The following is a 21014-nucleotide window of genomic DNA, read 5'->3' on the forward strand; positions in this document are numbered from 1 at the left end:
ATGGCTCTGAGTTTTAAGTTTGACACAGAACCAATAAACCAGGTTTTTTTTTCTCTCTCTTCTTTAAATATTTGTTTTTCGTATTTCATTTCCTATTAAGTCAGGTGAAGTCAATTTTACGTGAAATTGAAATCTAAAAGTCGTTTGATAAAAATTTAATCAAATCAATTAAATCATCTAACGGCTCTCAGATATCAATTTTACGTGAAGTCGACTGCACCTGAATTTTCACCTTCTTATTATTACCATATGTTGTAATAGTTAGAAACTAAGATAAAAGATTACAGAAAAATATATCGTTATATTTATTATGATTTATATATAATACAAATTACAGTCTATTTATAAGTATAAAATAAGTTAAAAATAATAAAATAACTGTTTAAAATTTAAATTCCAATATAAATTTAAGTATTTAAATACTATTGCAACAGTAATAATGGTTCACTACAACGTCATTGCAGGTACTTTTCGAAGGAAATTCTTCTGTGAAGCTAGTGATACTAAATAGGCCTCATAAGTTAAATGTCCTTAACTTTGAAATGGTAAGTAATTTAAATAGGTGATTGCTATGATGTTTAAAAGTGTTAGCTTAATTTACTAAAAGAAATTAAAAATTAATATTTAATTTTAAAAGTATAAAAGTAAATAATTATTAAATATTCAAAAATTATCATAAAAAATAAATTAGGTAAAAATTAAGTATCAAATTATAAATACCATAGAACTCACCATTTAAATATTACATTGTATCTTTTATATAATAGTATCACTTTTTTGGTATCTATAACAAGAGTATCAAGTGTGAACACAGAACACTATTTTGATATTAATACTTTTTATTAATTAATATATTTAAAAAAACTTTTAATTAAAAAAATAATTTAAATACACAATTAATTATAGCAATCGTGGTATATGAAATTCATACCATAATGCACGAAAGTGATTTTAATTTGCGCACTCTCCTTTTATTTGACCTCAGTAATTAAACAAAAATATTTGTTTTCATACAGCTTGTCTTTTCGTAGCAACTTTTTAGAACCATTATCTATATAAACAATAAATATAATAAGGATAACAACGAGGAAGGTAAACTTTTTGCAGGTTTCTCAAATTTTAAAGAATTTAAGGATGTATGAGGATGACTCGTCAGTTAAACTTGTAATATTGAAGGTAATTAAAACGCCATTTAAAATATGAAAAAATATTAGGTGAATAAGTTATTTTTGTAATAAGTTTAATTAAATTATTTTTTATATGATTTTTAATTCTTTTTAAGATTTAATTATTTTAGTGTGTTTTATGATTTTATTAAATTTTTAATTAGGTTTTTATATTTTTTTAATTGATTTTTATACTCCTTTTAATTTTGTAATTAGATCATTTTCAGTGTAAAAAATATTAAAGTTAACTGAATATCTTTTTGTAAATTGAAGATATTTAGAATTAAGAATATAATCATCACATATTTTTTGTGAAAAATATTTTGTTGATTTTAATATTTTTAATATAAAAATGATCTAGTTACAAAATTAAAAACTGAGACCCAATTAAAAAAAAAAACTAAATTAATAAATTATTAGATTAATTTTGTTGAATTTAGCTATGGTTTCATTTCATTCACCACAGACTTCACCTATATATATATATATATATATATATATATATATATATACAGTTTCTTATAGTTATTAATAATTTTGTTATTATTATATGTTTGTTTTTATAATTTAAACTAAACAATATTTGGCATTTATATATATTGGTGAACTAATATGTTTCTGAATTTCTTTCCCAATGTTAATTAGGGTAATGGAAAAGGATTTTGTGCCGGAGGTGATGTAGTATCAATAATTTCTACGTCACTCATAGGTATAATACTCAAATAAAAACCATCAACATAGATATAATCAAAATAGTTAATATTTCGATTTAATTCTTGTAATATTTTAATATTACAATTTTACTTAAAGCAATCGTCATTTTTTATTTATTCCGAAATTTTATGAAATTTGAATTTTAACTACTTTAATTTGTATACAACATATAGAACTAAAATATTTTCTTGTAAATAATGATCAGATTAATCACTTTTACATGCAAATGTGATAATTGGATGTTCATCATGTATTATGTAGTTTAAATTTATCAAGAGATTATTATATATTCTAATCTGTAACCCTTACTTTAATAATCTAACTAGGACATTGGACTTACCCTGTGAAATTTTATGGTAAAACACTCATTTTGGACCATTTGGCAGCAACCTACAAAAAGCCTCTAGTAAGTTTGCATTCGCTAATAATAATTAAAAATTAAAATTTTCAAAATTAATTATCATTTTGTAATTCTTAATTATTATCATAAATGATTTTTTTTCAATTGTTGAAACAGGTATCTTTGATTAATGGAGTGGTTATGGGAGGAGGAGCGGGTCTTTCCATGAACACAACCTTCAGAATTGTAACTGAAAAAGCTGTATGCTTCTCTACTATTACCTAATAAGATCAATTTCAGCAGAAAATTTCATCATCAATATAACAAAAATAAAATTAGGTTTCTAGTATGTGATATTATAAACTGAATTACCAAAATATATATTATGTTCCAATTAAAATATATAGGATGCGACATAGATTATATAATGTTCTGATAAATAAATTTACGGTACAAGAGCGAAAGTTTCACCAATCATATCGTGTTCTTTTACACAAAAGGCCTTTCATCACATGTATGCAAAAGAATAAAATTGATAGTGAAATTAAAAAAGAAAAATTAATCTGTGATCATTTTAATAACCACTAATTCATCAACTTAGTTTGATAATTATATAATTTTTGTTTCAAGTTGATGCTAAAAATAACAGAAAAATCCCATAGTCTCAGAAAAAATAGAATTGAGGGTCGTTGAAGCCGAAGTGTTCTTTTTCTTCCGTTATACTTTTCGTAAAAATGATCAAGAAAAAAAGTCACATTGGGTCTTCACTTATAAAAACAAGTATTGATATTTGATGAATTATTATTATTATTATTATTATTATTATTATTATTATTATTATTATTATTATTATTATTATTATTATTATTATTATTATTATTTGTAGGTATTTGCAATGCCAGAGGCACAAATAGGGTATTTTCCAGATGTGGGTGCAAGTTACTTCCTATCTAGGCTTCCTGGCTATTTTGGTGATTAACTAATTAAATCAAATGCTTCATTTCATATATTATATGTGTGTATATATAGGAAAAACATTACTAAATTATTCATTCTAAAATTTTAAACTAATAATAAAAATACGTAAATTATTATATATCTAACCCATATTAGACACATCATATATCTATAAAATAATAATTGTCTACAATTCTTACTTTTTCATAAAAATGGCCTTATTAATGAATCAATATGATGATTTATTTGCTACTTTTACCAAATTATTATTACAGGGGAGTATTTAGGGTTAACTGGAGCTAGTTTGGATGGAATAGAAATGGCAGCATGTGGATTAGCTACACATTTCGTCCATTCAACGGTAATATATATATATATATATATATATATATATATATATATATATATATATATATATATATATATATATATATATATATATATATATATATAATTGGATTCAAAATAATGTAACCATATTTTTTTTTCACATTGTAATTTTGAAGTATCATTTGATTCATTTCTCAACAATTTTATATTTTTTGTTTTTCATTCTACGTAATAGAAGCTTAATGCATTGGAAAATGCCCTACAAGCTATTACTTCTTCAAATGTATCAACAATTGCTGCTTTAATAGAAACTTTTACAGAGAAACCAACTGTAAAAACAGATAGCCCATTCAAGAGGTAATTAATTATTACGTCATTAAAAATATTATTATTCTTCTTTAATTTTAATTAAGAAATATATTATTATAATATGTGTGCTATTTGATAAAATTGACTAATAATGCATTTCAACTAATCCTGTTCTCACTATGAAAAAAAGATTGGAGATTATAAACAAATATTTCTCAAAAGGGACAGTGGAAGATATAATTCAATCCTTGGTAAGTATATATATATTATTTATTATACCCATAATTATATATCTGTTACGTTGAAAAATTGGAATGGAATTATAATTTTTAAAATTATTTATATAGGAAAATGAATTAGAAAACGGAGCAGAAGAAAAATGGATAACAAATGCATTAAGATCTATGCGTTTTTCATGTCCCATGAGTCTTAAGATCTTTTTAAAATCTGTAAGTATATATAAAATAATAATCTATATAAATTAAAATTCATCATTATTGCAAATTTTTGCATTAATCTATCTCTATGCATTGATGTTTTTTAGATCAGAAAAGGCAGAATACAAAACATTGAAGAATGTCTTTACAGGGATTATAACATTGCTTGCCACCTCAATCGAAGAACAGTAAGCAATGATTTCTACGAGGTAGTTAAATATTTAAATAAATATTTTTTTCCTCTGAATAAAGCTAAGAAAGTTTAGCAAATAAATAAATAGTTCCGGGATTATTATTTAATCAATATGAACTAATTTAATATACATCCCATTTGGTTAATAACTACTAATTAAGTATATGAAGAGATTGAGATTGGCTTTATTATTTGCCTCCTAATAATTTTTTCTCTTTTTATTTTTGGCAAATAATTATTCAAATTAAAACTTTTGATGAATAGGGTTCAAGAGCAAAGCTGTTTGATAAAGACAACAAGCCTAAGGTAAAAGTGATATTAATTTTATCTATTAGATATGAATAATTACTTCCATAATATTTCTTGTACTCCTTATTAAGCTAAATAATATATATTTTAATTTTTTTCATTGTTTGTTTTTTTTTTTTAATTTTTGAACTAGTGGGAGCCTTCAAAGCTAGAGTTGGTTAGTGAAGAAATGGTGGATCAGCACTTTACAAATATCAATGACGATGCATGGGAGCCTTTACAACTTCCTCAAAGATTCCATTCTCCAATCATAACTGCCAGCAGATTATAATTATTGAATTCAAGATATAACCTCTGGTGGGTGAAGGTTAAGTGAGAAAAAAAAAAGATAAAAGTTAAAGGTTAATCTTAGTTATAATTACTACAGTAATTTAATAATGCTATATGATAAGAATTTAATTTCATGTACTGTTATTATAAATAAAAAATTATATTTTTGAGAGATGTAAAAGTTGCAATAAAAACTATGAAATCTAAATTGTCAAAACAGATAATATATTCTAGTGATATATTCTAGTGAGTGGTATTCATCACTAATATTAATTCTTTATAGTTTTTTATTTAGTATTAACTTTATCTTTTGGATTTGTGTATGTCTTTATTTATTCGTCTGATTAATTTTTTTCTGTATGTAAGGATTATTTTATTATTTTTTCTTACTTTTTTCTTAAAAAACCAGGAAATACTGCTTAACCAAAGAAGAAATAGCATGCACTACAACATTTTGGGTCTATGGTCACGATTTTTTTGGTCACAGTAAAAAACTATGGTCACGGTTTTTTACCGTGACAAAAAAAAGCTATAGTCACGGTTTTAAGAAAAAGGGTGACCATAGAGTACCTATGGTCACGGTTTTTTAAAAAAGGGTGGCCTAAAAGGGTCTATGGTCACGGTTTTGGGAGGTGACCTAAAGGAGTCTATGGTCACGGTTTTTTACAGTGACCATAAAAGGTCTATGGTCACGGTTTTTCAAAAAAGGGTGACCTAAAAGGGTCTATGGTCACGGTTTTGGGGGTGACTTAAAGTGGTCTATAGTCACGGTTTTGGTGGGTGGCCTAAAAGGGTCTGTGGTCACGGTTTTGGGGGTGACCTAAAAGGGTCTATGGTCACGGTTTTTTACAGTGACCAAAAAGGGTCTATGGTCACAGTTTTTCAAAAACGGTGACCTAAAAGGGTCTATGGTCACGGTTTTGAGGGGTGACCTAAAGTGGTCTATGGTCACGGTTTTGGGGGTGGCCTAAAGTAATTTATGGCCACGGTGAAAACCGTGACCATAGCCTTATCTATGGTCACGGTTTTAAGGAAGGGTGACCATAGAGGCTATGGTCACGGTGAAAACCGTGACCATAGATAAGGCTATGGTCATGGTTTTTTACCGTGACCATAGATTAACCTATGGTCACGATAAAAAAACGTGGTCTAAAGTGTCAGATTTTGAAAATTGAAACCGTGACCATAGATCAAAAAACCGTGACCATAGACCTATGGCCACGAGAGAATAGGCCACGGAAAAAAACCGTGACCATAGGTCCAAAACCGTGACCACAGATCTATGGCCACCCTTTTTACTAGCTATGGTCACGGTTTTTTACCGTGACCATAGGCCTTTTTTTTTATAGTGATGGAAACCTGCAAACGAGAACAACCACCAAAAATTGTTTGTTTATTACATTGCATAGAAACAGGACAATATACTATTAGGGTAGTGATAGGGAGCCAATGGCTTAAGCGTACAATATGTACAATGGGTTAAATCTTTGGTCCATGAATAAAATGAACATCACTCATACTATCCAGAATAATCATCTGGATACTAGGGATAATAAACATCTCATGTCATAAAATCACTCACCCTAAAAACTTAAGTTGATTTTGGAGTTCACCAAAGATCAAACCATTGACCTTTCGGATCTAGAACTCTAGCACCATGTCATGAACCCACTCATCCTAAAAGTGTAACCTGACAGGACAATGCAACACTAATTAATAGTCATATCTTTAATACTTCCTAAACCTCCATTGTACACATTATACGCTTAAACCATTGGCTCCCTATACTTTCTTATACTATTATTGCACATCAGCACAATGACACAACAAGAATTTGAGATAAAAGTTTAAGGACTTCAAACATAAGATTGTGAAGATAAACGCCCAAGTACCGAACATTGGATTAATAGTAGTAAAGTCACGATCCACATTCAAATTATGATGACCACCACAATAATGTAACTAAATTCATCACTAGCCAATTAACAGGGGTGGTAATGGTTAGGGTAGGATAGGGTTTGGAGCTAACCTTAATTTTATTCGTAGGTTGATATTTTTATATAAATTTAAGCCTATTCTATTTGCGGGTTGAGAATATCTCATCAACTCTAATTCTATTCATTCTTAATTTACGGGTATCCAACTCTACCCGTGGGTTATAAAAAAGATGCAACGTTATCATATAAGTTGACGATAATTTAAAATAGAATTGACTTTTATGTAAAAAATAAAAACATATAATTATCAATTAATAATTTTTTTTAGTGGCTAAATTTTTTTTTGCATTTAGTAAGAGATTTTTGATTCAAAATCCACTTGAAATATATTTTTATATAAGTATATAACATATACATATATAGGGTACGGATTGGTCGGATAAAGTTAAGACTCAATTCACACCTCGACCCACACAAAAATCCTACCCACATTATACCCTACCCACTGAGGATCAGATTAACAACCCTATCCGATCGGGTGAGATCGAATTAGATACCCGCAGATAAAGTGTATATTGCCACCTCTAGCCAATAGTAGTCAAAATGGCTAGTGCTGCACCTTCTTGGTGGAATATAATTACTCTTAATTAATAATATTTATTTATATAATTATATTTATTTTTGTAATAATAATAATACACAATTAACTAGACATTTATATTTTATTACTGTGGTATTTTGTTCCAGTCCAACCCGCTAAGATCTCGGGTTTGGTCGTGAACCACCGACTTGACGATTCTTTTGACCCGAACTAAGAGGAGACTCACGTGTCACCTCTTTTTTCCTAAAAAACCTAGATAGTTGGTTAAAACTTTCAGGCGAGTAGGTCTGTTTATAAGAAGTCCACCTGAGTACAGAGTATAAAAGGGAGGGAACCTATTTCTTCCAGAAATACGTCATCTTTTCTAATCTTAATTAATCACTTCTTAATATAAACACTGACTTTGACATTGAAATGTCCTTACAGATGGTTCCATTTGACGTCTATCCAACGTTGCAGCCAAACTCCATCCTCCAACTTGTGCTCATGTTTCGATTCCCCTTTGCACCTGCTCTAACATCTCTTCAACCCGACCCGTGAAAAACCCGAACAGACGAACATGTTTCAAGTTTAGTTTCATATGAGATACACTTATAAAACCTTTATATATAGGAGTTTGATGTTAATGGATAGAAAAAAATAAACTGCTAGGCTGAAAATTACATGAAGCTAAGCTAAGGGGTCAAACGTCATAAATTATTTTATGAAATAAACATTATTGTATTCATTAAATTCATTATAAAAATTACATAAAAATATAAATTATATCAAATTCATAATATTTAGCTTGTGCTTGAATGCACAATTTAATTTTTTTATTCAACAAAATTTTCATAATTAAAGTTTTCTATTAATAAAACTAACATATATGATGCTATTTTTTGTCATAGATATATATGATACTTTTTTGCTATAAACGATGATTTTATTTTTAATCTTTTGAAAATAATATATATGACTTTTTTTGACATATATATTATACTTTTTTTTATATATAGAGTTAAGTCTATTTAAAGTTGTTCTGAAGTTGTACGCCAAATTTACCTCAAATTTATAGTTATTTAATTTTGTCGTTAAAATTACATTTCGAAACTCATAGTCATCCCTCAGCAAGTAATTTTCTAACCATCGAAAGTTGAGATGGCCTAATACATGCCACGCTGGCATACCAACAACTAGCTAATATGGCGAAATAAACATTTTTTGCAATGTGGTCTCTTTTTCCAATTTAAAACCTTAATTTCTAATTTATGTCCACTAATTGTAGAGCTTTCCTTTATCTTCTCCTTTGGTCTATTGGTTATGACGATGGGTAGCGATAGTAATGGCACTGGAAGCTCGAACAACCATTGCTACGATAGAAGCGTTGCCAAGAGAAGCAATAGAAGACGAGAATCATGTCTGCCAGAGTAGTATGGGTGTGGTTCGTGACAGATTTTTCAATGATTAGGAACTGATTAGTTCTAATCCAGAAAAGTAGTCCTTTTTTGGTTGTCCGACCTACAATGTAAATCATAGTTGAGTATGGTTGTTCCTTTTTGTTTTTTCACTAGCAATAATGTTTTCTGATAATTTGTAATTTGTACTGTATGTGGCTATAAACTGTGGATAAGAGATGGTATGGGTTTTTTATGGCTGATAAAATCCAAAAAGAAGATAAAGAACGGAGAATGAAGAATGCTAGAGTGGGTGCTATAATTGATGATGAAGATTTTTTAGAAGTTTGAAAATGGGAGGCATTGTTTTGTTTATCATATGTTTGTTGCTAATTGTTGTAGGTATTTTATTGAAAAAATAGAAAAGACAATTTGACCTGATGTATCTCACGCTAAGAATATAGATGAGATGTGGTTAAAGTATATTGTTAAAATCGTTCCTGTTTCTAGTAATTAATTAATGGATTTTACAGTTTGTTTCAATGAAATTGTATTTATATTTAGTTACGCTAATGAAAACAATATGATGACTCTGGAAGCGGGATTTCTTTTGTAGCCAGACTTAGATTTGGAGTTGTTGTTGGTAAAGTAATCTGATTTGGTGTTGAGGTGCATATGGTGTTTTTGGTTGGTAATGTCGCCAAAATTTGGGTTGGATTTGGAATTTATATTTATCACTTCCCAATGCCGAAAAACCAATAGAGGCTAGCCATGGCCCCTACAAATGCAAAATGTTTACTCATATTACTGATTATAAATTTACCTTACCTAAGATATCCTTAAATGTAGACTATATCTGTGTTTTTCAATACAGAAACAATTCCCCAAAGAACTGTAATAAGAGACAGCAGCTTGCTCCTCATTTTCCCTTCATTTCTTAAAATTCGAGTAGACTGAACAAGAAAAAAGGGATATTTTGCAATTAAGTTTTTAATAGAGCTTAATCAAATTGGTATGACCCTATATAAATAAGTTTTTACTTTTAAAACCTTGTAAATTTACATTCCACTATAGCAAACCATTAAAGTGTTAATGCAGACAAAGGCATTTCAGTTGACACGAACCGAGACAAAGCATGATTGAACTCTTTATCAGCATGAATGAGAGCTCGGATACCAGTCTTCAGAAACCTATTCGGAGCCAATCACCAACACTAAGTCACCTTGTCATAACCAATTTACTTGTGGTAGTCTCGAATTGCGAAGACATCAATAGTGTCTACATCCAATCCAGGCAACTCTCACAGGTCTGGCCACTAATGTATGACAAACTTCCATCTGGATTTGGTGTAAAAAAATCCCATGGTGATATATGATAATGATCAGATCACCATTCATCTAAAATCCAATCAAAGGACATGATTAGCATCAGTATGATCAATCACCTCTAACAAAATTCAATCATCAACATTTACTAACTAACCAGGATCTTATACCATATAGTTACACTAAACGCTAACAAACAATACAAATCAAAATAAATTAAATACCACTATTCAACACAGATGAATCGTAAAATACCATCTTTAATCTATCAAAAAGTTATACCCTAATAATAAGAAACTAGTTCGCATAAACCTTAGCACAAAATTCAAAGAAATCAACACACGTATCCTAACAAAAACAAGAAGCAAGACCAGATTAAAAATGTTAAAAAAAATGGAGTCAACAAACTGAAGAAAAAACAGAGCACATTGAACTACATCTTTCTCTTTTCCAAACCTTTACCTTAAGAGACAATGCAGGTCATCAACAAACCAGCACAACAACAATAACAATGATGACGTTATGCACACCACGGTTTGTTTGTGAGAAAAATCGCACGGCACAGCAGCTCAGATTGGCTCCATTCAAGAGTAGGAGAAGAAGAAGAAAAGTCTTTGTTTGTTAGTGGAGGAAAGAAGGGGATAGAAGTTGGGGTTTTAAGTTTTAACGTTATGGAGTGAAATTATATCAAGTTATCAACATCATCAAACGACGCCGTTTTCACCAAAAGATGCATGAACTCCCATATACGTCGTTCTTGGCATACTAATGTGGTAGGTATTAAGTTAGAGAGATACTTCCAAAAGATGTTGAAAACGTCTCTTTTTTTTTTAAATGTTTGTTATTAACTAAAATTTAATACATATAATTGATTAAATTATATTATTTTTGTTAAAATTAGATTCGACACATTGATTTGGTCAAAAAATTAGTAAACCAAATTTTAAACCGATTTAAATTAATTTTTTTTTATAAAAAAAGACTTCAATAACTTTATTATAAAAAATGACTAAAATATTTTTATTATATATTTTTAAAATTTTAAAAATCTTAAATTTTGACCTTATAACAACACAAAAAAAGTTAGAATTTAAGGTTTTTAATATATATATATATATATATATATATATATATATATAAATATTTTATTTATTTTTTTATAATAAAAATATTATAATTATTTTTTATAAAAAAATTATTAATTTAAACCGATTTAAGGTATAATTTATCAATTTTTTGACCAAATCAATTTATTTCATTAAATTTTGATAAAAAATAATATAATTTAATTAATTATATGTATTGAATTTTAATTAATTAAAAATATTTCAAAAAAAAAGACGTTTTAAGTATTTTTATTTAAGTGACTCCTATTAAATTATCTCAGCTTTTTGATGGTCAGTGTTAGACGAAAATTGGCTGAGGGACTATTCTAAATTTTAGAATGCAACTTTAAAAATAAAATTGAGTAATTATAAATTTTGAGAAATCACTTTAAACTTTTAGTATATTTTTAAAGACTATTTTAAAGTTTAGCTCGATGTATACTATACTTTTTGTTCATACCCTGACCCAATAATAAAGGCCCAGGCCCAAGCGAAAGGCCTAGTCCAGAGGATTGAGCCTTGCTGAGCACCGACCTTCGTACTAAGAAGTCGGTCTTGACTACGACTTGCCCTAAAGAAGTCGGGACAGAGCATAGCTGGTAGATAAACACTCATTCAAATGAGTAACTGCCCCTAAAATCTCTCTAACCACTTCCGCTAGCCATATCTTAACCCCCCTAAGATAATGGGACGGTTAACACCCTAAAAATATGGCACTACTCCAACGGTGGTTATTGGCTCACACTACAAATACCCTGACACCCCGCAGGTATCTCTAAGCCCAATACATTCAAAACTTGCTCACACCTTTGCTAACTTAGGCATCGGAGTGTCTTTGCAGGTACCACCCCCCATTCACTCACGTACACAAGTCGGAAGGAGGTTCCAGCACGCGAACCTACTCGGAAGCCACCCTCCGCAGACGATTGGGCCAACCAACGCCATCCATTCTATTAATCTCCGGTTACCCACCGTAACATTGGCGCCGTTGCCGGAGACCCGAGAGATCAGCCACCAGTGGCGGACAGATCCCACGAAGAAGGTCATGTGGAGACAGATTCTGAGCAAGAAAATCTGGACATAGGCAATAACGATGCGGACTTTACCCTCCACCAGGAAATTGATAATCAGCACAGAGAAGGCACCTCCGGAGTAAAAGACCCGAAGGTAAACTCTTCAGAAGGGCGCGAATCAGAAAAAGAAGGACCATCCCATGTGACTGAACTCATGGGATTAGTCCACAGCCGCCTGGAACAGCTAGAACAAGAACGAGAGCGACAAAAGGAAACTGAAAAGAACCTAAAAGAGGAGATGGAATGACGAAAAGAGTTAGAAAGAAAACTCTTAAAGCTAGAATCCTCCCTTAAAGGTCGCAACTCCCGTGACGAACAAGAAGAGGCGCCCTTAGGTGGGGAGGATCCTTTCAGCGAGGACATAATGAGGGCAAAAGTTCTGAGGAACTTTAAAAGCCCTGATATGGACCTCTATGACGGAACCACGGACCCAAAGCATCAACTGAGCAACTTCAAAAGTCGGATGTACCTAGCTGATGCTTCCGACGCTACGCGATGCAAGGCCTTCCCGACCACTCTATCAAAAGCGGCGATGAAGTGGTTCGATAGCCTCCCCCCGAGGTCGGTTACTAGTTTCGAAGACCTCTCACGGAAGTTTTTGATGAGGTTCTCAATCCAGAAAGACAAAGTGAAACATGCACCGAGCCTCCTGGGAATAAAATAGGAGGTCGGAGAATCTTTACGAGCCTACATGGAAAGGTTCAACAAAGCATGTTTGGAGATTCAAGACCTGCCCACAGAGGCAGTCATAATGGGGTTAGTCAATGGACTCAGAGAAGGTCCCTTATCACAATCCATATCTAAAAGACACCCCGTTTCTCTAAGTGATGTACAGGAAAGAGCTGAAAAGTACATAAATTTGGAGGAAAACGCCAAATTGAGAGACCTGAGTTGGCGACCTGGGCCCCCTCCCTCAACAAAAGAAAGGAAAAGGGAAACCAAGAAAAAGGAAGAACTCGGTCTCGACAGACCAAGGAAGTACCACTCTTATACTCCTCTAAAAGTTTCAATAGTGGATGTGTACAGAGAAATTTGCAACACTGAAAGACTGCCACCCCCAGACCCATCAAAAATAAAAAGGGGGGAAGCCGCAGCGACTACTGCGAGTACCATAAAATATATGGTCACTCCATGAACGATTGTTACGACCTCAAAAATGTGATAGAAAAGTTGGCTAGAGAAGGTCGACTTGACAGATATCTCATAGAAAGGTCGGACGGCCATGGGAAGAGGAAGCGAGATGATATCGACAGAAGAGACCCACCACCGTCAACTCCTGAGAGACATATCCATATGATCTCAGGAGGGTTCGCGGGAGGGGGACTCACAAAATCCTCTCGCAAAAGGCACCTCAAGAGAGTCTATCAAGTCGGAGGAGAGTCATTCGATCTCCCCACCATCTCATTCACTAAAGAAGATGGGCAAGGAATAATCCCTGGACATGACGATCCAGTAGTAATAACTATGATCCTAGCCAATGCCCATCTCCACAGAACCCTAGTAGACCAAGGAAGCTCAGCGGACATCCTTTTTAAGCTCGCTTTTGACAAGCTACGGTTGGACGAGAAAGAATTAAGAGCCTACCCCGACACCCTATACGGATTAGAGGACACGCCAATAAAATCACTGGGATTTTTGCCCCTCCACACCACTTTTGGAAAGGGGGAAAAATCTAAGACTCTGAGTATAGACTTCATAGTCATTGATGTCGGGTCAGCATATAATGCTTTAATCGGCAGAGCTACCCTAAATCGACTCGGAGCAGTGGTATCCACTCCCCACCTTTGCATGAAATTCCCGACCTCAGCGGGAATAGCAACGGTAAGGGGAGACCAAAAATTGGCGAGGAAATGCTACAATGAAAGCCTAAATCTGAGAGGAAAGGGCAGAGAAGTTCACACAATAGAGCTCGGTGGTGCGAGGGCCAGAGAAGAGCTGCGACCACAACCGAGAGGAAAAACCGAGGAGATACAGGTCGGCAAAGAGGAAGGGAAAAATACTCACATAGGAGCTAACCTAGGGGAGACCCTAAAGCAAGAATTGACTAAACTCCTAAGAGATAACTCCGACCTCTTCGCCTGGAAGGCCTCTGACATGCCTGGGATAGACCCCGAGCTCATGTCCCACAAATTCTCGGTTTATTCGGGATCCCGACCTGTACAACAAAGAAGACGCAAGCTCGGCCCAGAACGAGCCCTAATAGTAGAAGAACAAGTACAGGCGCTCCTGGAAGCTGGCTTCATCAGAGAAGTCAAGTACCCAACATGGCTAGCCAATGTAGTGCTGGTCAAAAAACAGAATGGCAAATGGAGAATGTGTGTCGACTACACCGACTAAAATAAGGCATGTCCCAAGGACCCTTATCCACTGCCAAGTATTGACACCTTAGTGGACTCCAGCTCGGGGTATCAATACTTATCATTTATGGACGCCTACTCGGGATATAATCAAATCCCAATGTATGAGCCAAACCAGGAGAAAACATCATTCATCACACCCAGAGCTAACTTCTGCTATGTGGTCATGCCATTCGGATTAAAGAATGCAGGAGCCACATATCAAAGGTTGATGAATAAAGTGTTTTCCCCTCATCTGGGGAGTCTAATGGAAGTATACGTCGACGATATGCTGGTAAAGACCAAGAAGGAAGTCGACCTCTTGTCAGACCTCTCTCAAGTCTTTGACACCATAAGGCTGCACGGGATGAGACTAAATCCCGCAAAGTGCGCCTTCGCGGTGGAGGCAGGGAAATTTCTAGGGTTTATGCTAACACAAAGAGGGATCGAAGCCAATCCCGACAAGTGTAGAGCCATCCTAGAAATGAAAAGTCCGACTTGTTTGAGAGAAGTCCAGCAGCTGAATGGCCGACTTGCAGCCCTCTCCAGATTTTTGGCAGGGTCGGCACTGAAATCCCTTCCACTATTCTCCTTATTAAGAAAGGGATGCCAGTTCGAATGGACTCCTGAATGCGAGGAGGCGTTCCAGGAGTTCAAAAAGTTTTTAAGCCAACCTCCTATTCTAACCCGACCAGTATCTGGAAAAGACCTCGTCCTGTACTTATCCGTAGCGGACAAGGCTGTCTCATCAGCCCTGATAAGAGAAGACGAGGTCGGACAACATCCAGTTTACTTCATTAGTAAAGTTCTACAAGGCCCTGAACTAAGGTACCACAAACTAGAAAAGTTTGCCTACTCCTTAATAATAGCCTCACGAAGGCTACGGCCTTACTTTCAAGCTCACACAATAAGAGTCCGTACGAACCAACCCATGAAGCAAATCCTCCAAAAGACGGATGTTGCAGGGAGAATGGTTCAATGGGCAATAGAGCTCTCCGAGTTCGACTTAAGATATGAAACTCGGACGGCTATTAAAGCCCAATGCCTCGCCGACTTCGTTGCAGAATACGAAGGGGATTAGGAGGAAAAACCAACTACATGGGAACTCTATGTAGATGGATCCTCCAACAAAACAAGAAGCGGTGCAGGCATAATATTGGTAGATGAAAGAGGAACCCAGATAGAGGTTTCCCTAAAATTAGAATTCCCAGCTTCAAATAATCAGGCAGAATATGAAGCCTTGATTGCTGGATTGAAGCTGGCAGAAGAAGTCGGTGCTACAAAGGTGATGATATACAGCGACTCACAAGTGGTGACCTCCCAAATAAGCGAAGAGTATCAGGCAAAGGACCCAAATATGAAGAGGTACTTGGAGAAAACTCTAGAGCACCTTGGGCGCTTTGCAGAAACCGAGGTTAAACACATAACTCGGGATCTAAACAGCAGAGCGGACGCCCTATCCAAGTTAGCAAGTACCAAGCCAGGAGGGAACAACAGAAGCCTGATCCAAGAAACCCTCCAGGAACCCTCAGTAGTAAAAACAGAAGACAAACAAGAAGTACTTGAGGTAGTCGGTTTAAACCTCGGATGGATGAATCCCTTGGTCGAATACATAAAATTTGACATCCTTCCAAAAGAGGAAAAAGAGGCCAAGAAAATCCGGAGGGAAGCACAACACTACACCTTGGTGAGAAATATTCTCTACAGAAGGGGGATATCAACACCACTATTAAAATGTGTATCGATCTCAAGAACCGCCGAGGTATTAGAGGAAGTACATAGTGGGATCTGCGGAAACATCTCGGAGCAAGGTCACTAGCCAGGAAAGTAATCCGAGCTGGATTCTACTGGCCGACCTTGCAGAAAGATGCCACAGAATTTGTGAAAAAATGCCAACCATGTCAGATGCATGCAAATTTCCACGTGGCTCCACCAGAAGAGCTCATCAGTATCACTTCTCCATGGCCCTTTGCAAAATGGGGTATGGATTTGTTAGGTCCTTTTCCCCAAGCGCCAGGACAAGTCAAATACCTGATCGTGGGAATAGATTACTTCACAAAGTGGATAGAAGCAGAACCATTAGCCACCATCACCGCTCAAAGAAGTCGGAAGTTCCTCTACAAAAACATCATCACAAGATATGGGATACCTCGTTCCATCACTACAGATAATGGAACCCAATTCACCGATACTACCTTCAGAAGCTTAGTAGCCAGTATGAAAATCAAACATCAGTTCACCTCGGTGGAGCACCCACAAGCCAATGGGCAAGCCGAGGCAGCCAACAAGGTCATACTGGCAGGGCTAAAGAAAAGATTGCAAGAAGCACAAGGAGCTTGGGCTGAAGAGCTCCCCCAAGCACTATGGGCTTACAGAACAACGCCCCAATCCGCCACTGGAGAGACGCCTTTCCGACTAGTCTATGGCGTAGAAGCAATGATACCAATAGAAATCAATGAGCAAAGCCCAAGGGTAATTCTCCATGACGAGATAGGAAACATACAGGGGCACAAAGAGGAGCTCGACTTGCTCCCCGAAGTCCGAAAAGATGCCCAGATAAGAGAAGCAGCATTGAAGCAAAGGATGACTACAAGGTACAACAAAAAAGTCATTCGAAGAACATTTGCCCCGGATGACTTGGTACTAATCAGAAACGACATTGGAGTCATTCGAAGAACATTTGCCCCGGATGACTTGGTACTAATCAGAAACGACATTGGAGTCAACAAATCGGGAGAAGGAAAACTTACTGCTAATTGGAAGGGACCATACAAAGTCAATAAAGTTTTAGGAAAAGGTTATTATAAAGTAACCGACCTGAACGGCACTGAGTTCCCAAGGTCGTGGCATGCTTGTAATCTGAAAAGGTACTACAGTTAAAAGCGAACTCTACTCCCTGATGCACTCTTTTCCCATCTTCATGATTTTTTTCCCAAAATCAAAGGGTCGCAAAAAACCTAAGTCATAAGAACTCACTAAGTTGAGTATAAGGAATAATAAAAAAGAGATTGAAAAAACCTAGGAAAAAGTTTAAAGACTATCCTAAAGTCCTTAAACAAAAGGCTCAGAAAAACAAACAGGCCAAAGGGAAAAGGTTTTTCAGAAAAAGGTCAAGGGGACTTCGAAAAATCAAAAAAGCATATACGCATAAGGTAACTTAAACCCTTATCCAAAAAAGGGTATTTATTTTAATTTAAAAACCCTTATTAAAAAGGGTATTTTTTAAATATTTTGTTTACGGCCTTAAAAGGCCAAAGGAAATTGTTCAACCCACACCACCAACCAAAAAATAAATAAAAGAGTTTAAAAATGGGGAGCCCACAGGCTGGGCCCCCAAATAGCCACAAATCATTTTTTAGGAAGAAGAGTAGATGGATCACCACCACCAGAGTCAGGAGGAGTGCCACCAGAGACATCCATGGGAGATGAAGAGGAAATAGGAGGAACTACTGAAGAACTCGGAGCATCCTTTCCATGAGGAGGAGACTCAATGATCCTCTGCCCTCGAGTCTTTAACTCTGATTCAGAAACGATCACAGGGACAAGAGGATCAACTATGGCCCCATCAATAACAACTTTGTCAGGATGTAAAGGAGAAAGATCCAAGTCGGGAGCAATAACTCTGACTTGCTCCAGGAAGATACTCCAAGACTCCTCGGCGCCATCAGCAATAGAGTCCTCCAACTCATCGTATGCCTTTCGAGAATTCAGCAGATCATTCTTCACAGACACAAGATCATTGAATAAACTTTGATAGCTGGCCTGTGCTGTTTTCCTCAAATCCATCTCCATGTTGCATTGGGCCTGCAAAACCTTCCCTTTCTCCCGGAGGGCATCTCTCTCCTCCTTCAGCTTGGCGACTTCCTTCTTCAACTCTCCCTCATGCTCTTGGTATGAACGAAGCCTTCCTTCCAGCTCCTCGACCCTTGAGGTCATCTCTAAAGAGCTGAGAGGAGCTTTATCAAAAATATCCAAGAGTTTGCCGCAAACCCCCGCCGTCTTGAGACTCTCCTCAATCATATTGGTAAGGTGGCTCCGAACGGACACATCATCCATGCTTATACGAGCATGGGGATAGATATTCTTTCGAACGAACGCAAGAGCATCCGCCTTAGCCTCACCAGAAGAGCCAGACTCTAAGGTCTTGCGCTTCTTTGGATCAGGGGAGGGTCGGACGACGGGGGGCGGCTGAGAAGGAGCTGAAGAAGAAATCACAATGGGCTTGGAAAGAGTCCCAACGTTCCGAGGAGGAGGAGGAAGAGAGATAACCCTAGCACCACCAGTCCGGGCGCGAGACTTGGCTTTGGCCTCCTGGACTCTCTGGTAAGATTCCTGAGCATTCGTCTTCGCCATTTCTGAAAAAGAAAACGATAGCTAAGGAATTAAACAAGTCGGAAAGATCGGTTAACAAGTCGGGAATCTAACAAACAAGAGAAAGCTACCTAGCTGTGCTTGGATAAAGGTCGGAGACCCCTGGAGAAACTTTTTAGTATCCAAATATGGGGCCCTCCCCCACACTTCTCGGAGGAACCCCACAATGGCAGCCTCTACTTTATCCAGGTCATCCAGACCATATTTCTCACAAGGAGAAGCCTCCAGCCAGTATAAAGGAAAGCGAGGAGAGGAATTATCATCCAGGAAAAAGGGGTAGTGACCCTCTACAGCTTGCACTTTGAAAAAATAATTTTTAAAGTCGTGGAAGGATTCGTCAAAAAGAGTGAAGATTCTCCGACCTTGTATGGCTCGGAAGGAAACCCATTGTTGTTTATTGTTTAGCCCACTGAAGGGCTTGGTCATATGGAAAAGATGAAAAAAGATTTTCAGAGAAGCCGGGAACTCCAAAGCATGGCTAATAAATTGATAAATTTTCAAAAAACCCCAAGAGTTGGGATGAAGCTGGGTAGGGGCAACCCGACAATGCTGTAGAACAGACATCTCAAAATCTGAAAAAGGTAGAAAAACACCCAGACGGGTGATCATGCATTCATACATAAAGAAGAAATGAGGGGCCGTTCCGTTGGCCCTCCCATGGCAAACTCGGTCCTCTGAACTTGGGATAAGCAATTCATACTTAGGCTCATCCTCATCTGAGGTACAGAGCCGGTGGTGAGTACGAAGATGAGTAATAAACTCAGCATCAACCAACGGCTCCTCCCCTAGGACAGTAACATCAACCCAATCTACGGAGGCCATTTTTTCCTAAAGGAGATGAGGAAACCTACAAAGGAAAAAAGAAAAAGAAAAAATCAAAATAAAGGTCTTTAGAGGGGAGAAAAAGGAACCAAGCAAAAGTCTACAAACCTACTTATCTACAAAGTAAAGGCATACGAAAGTTATGAAAGATAAAAAGAAACTAACCTCTTTTTGAAAATGAAGGTTGGAAGAAGTAGAAATCTCCGAAGCACAAGAATGCAGCACGAGCAAATGAAGAACGAACGAGGAAAAAATTTTTTTTAGAAAAATCGCAGAAAGAAGATAATGAAAGAGAGGGAAAAGTGTTTATAAATACTCTGAGGGCATAATGGTAAAAACGGGGCAGTCATTAATGAGAGTGCACCGTTACCAAAGCCATCAATCCCTAAGTGCATCCCTAACGGACACGACGCTTGAATAGACGTAACTGTCAGAAACAAAAAGTCGCGAAAATCACGTCGGATTAAAAACCTGCGTCTCCTCCAAGAAATTCGGCTACGAACCCGAGTAAAATACTCGAACCCAAGCCTTAAAAAGACCTTGGGCTCAAGTAGGGGCACTGTTCATACCCTGGCCCAATAATAAAGGCCCAGGCCCAAGCGAAAGGCCTAGTCCAGAGGATTGAGCCTTGCTGAGCACCGACCTTCGTACTAAGAAGTCGGTCTTGACTACGACTTGCCCTAAAGAAGTCGGGACAGTCAAATGAGTAACTGCCCCTAAAATCTCTCTAACCACTTCCGCTAGCCATATCTTAACTCCCCTAAGATAATGGGACGGTTAACACCCTAAAAATATGGCACTACTCCAACGGTGGTTATTGGCTCACACTACAAATACCCTGACACCCCTCAGGTATCTCTAAGCCCAATACATTCAAAACTTGCTCACACCTTTGCTAACTTAGGCATCGGAGTGTCTTTGCAGGTACCACCCCCCATTCACTCACGTACACAAGTCGGAAGGAGGTTCCAGCGCGCGAACCTACTCGGAAGCCACCCTCCGCAGACGATTGGGCCAACCAACGCCATCCATTCTATTAATC

The 21014-nt window shown here is 36.0% G+C and overlaps 1 protein-coding gene across 1 annotated transcript; it reads left to right on the top strand.

Moving 5' to 3' along the window:
* On the top strand, positions 1 to 5103 carry LOC130981084 (3-hydroxyisobutyryl-CoA hydrolase 1-like). The gene is made up of 14 exons (XM_057904716.1): positions 1 to 42; positions 465 to 545; positions 1108 to 1176; positions 1812 to 1875; positions 2207 to 2286; positions 2398 to 2481; positions 3107 to 3191; positions 3453 to 3538; positions 3743 to 3864; positions 4007 to 4067; positions 4164 to 4265; positions 4361 to 4462; positions 4711 to 4752; positions 4889 to 5103. The coding sequence occupies exons 1-14, from the start codon at positions 1 to 3 to the stop codon at positions 5024 to 5026; spliced, it is 1158 nt and encodes a 385-aa protein (XP_057760699.1). The 3' UTR covers positions 5027 to 5103.
* The last annotated feature ends 15911 nt before the right edge of the window (positions 5104 to 21014 follow it).

The sequence above is a fragment of the Arachis stenosperma genome, chromosome 5 (genome assembly GCF_014773155.1).
Source record: "Arachis stenosperma cultivar V10309 chromosome 5, arast.V10309.gnm1.PFL2, whole genome shotgun sequence".
Lineage (NCBI taxonomy): Eukaryota > Viridiplantae > Streptophyta > Magnoliopsida > Fabales > Fabaceae > Arachis > Arachis stenosperma.

Excerpts from the sequence above, each read along its gene's own strand:
- LOC130981084 (XM_057904716.1), top strand. The coding sequence starts at position 1 with ATGGCTCTGAGTTTTAAGTTTGACACAGAACCAATAAACCAG. Across the intron at positions 2,482-3,106 it reads GAATTGTAACTGAAAAAGCT|GTATTTGCAATGCCAGAGGC; the intron begins GTATGCTTCTCT and ends TATTATTTGTAG. Across the intron at positions 4,266-4,360 it reads TTAAGATCTTTTTAAAATCT|ATCAGAAAAGGCAGAATACA; the intron begins GTAAGTATATAT and ends GATGTTTTTTAG.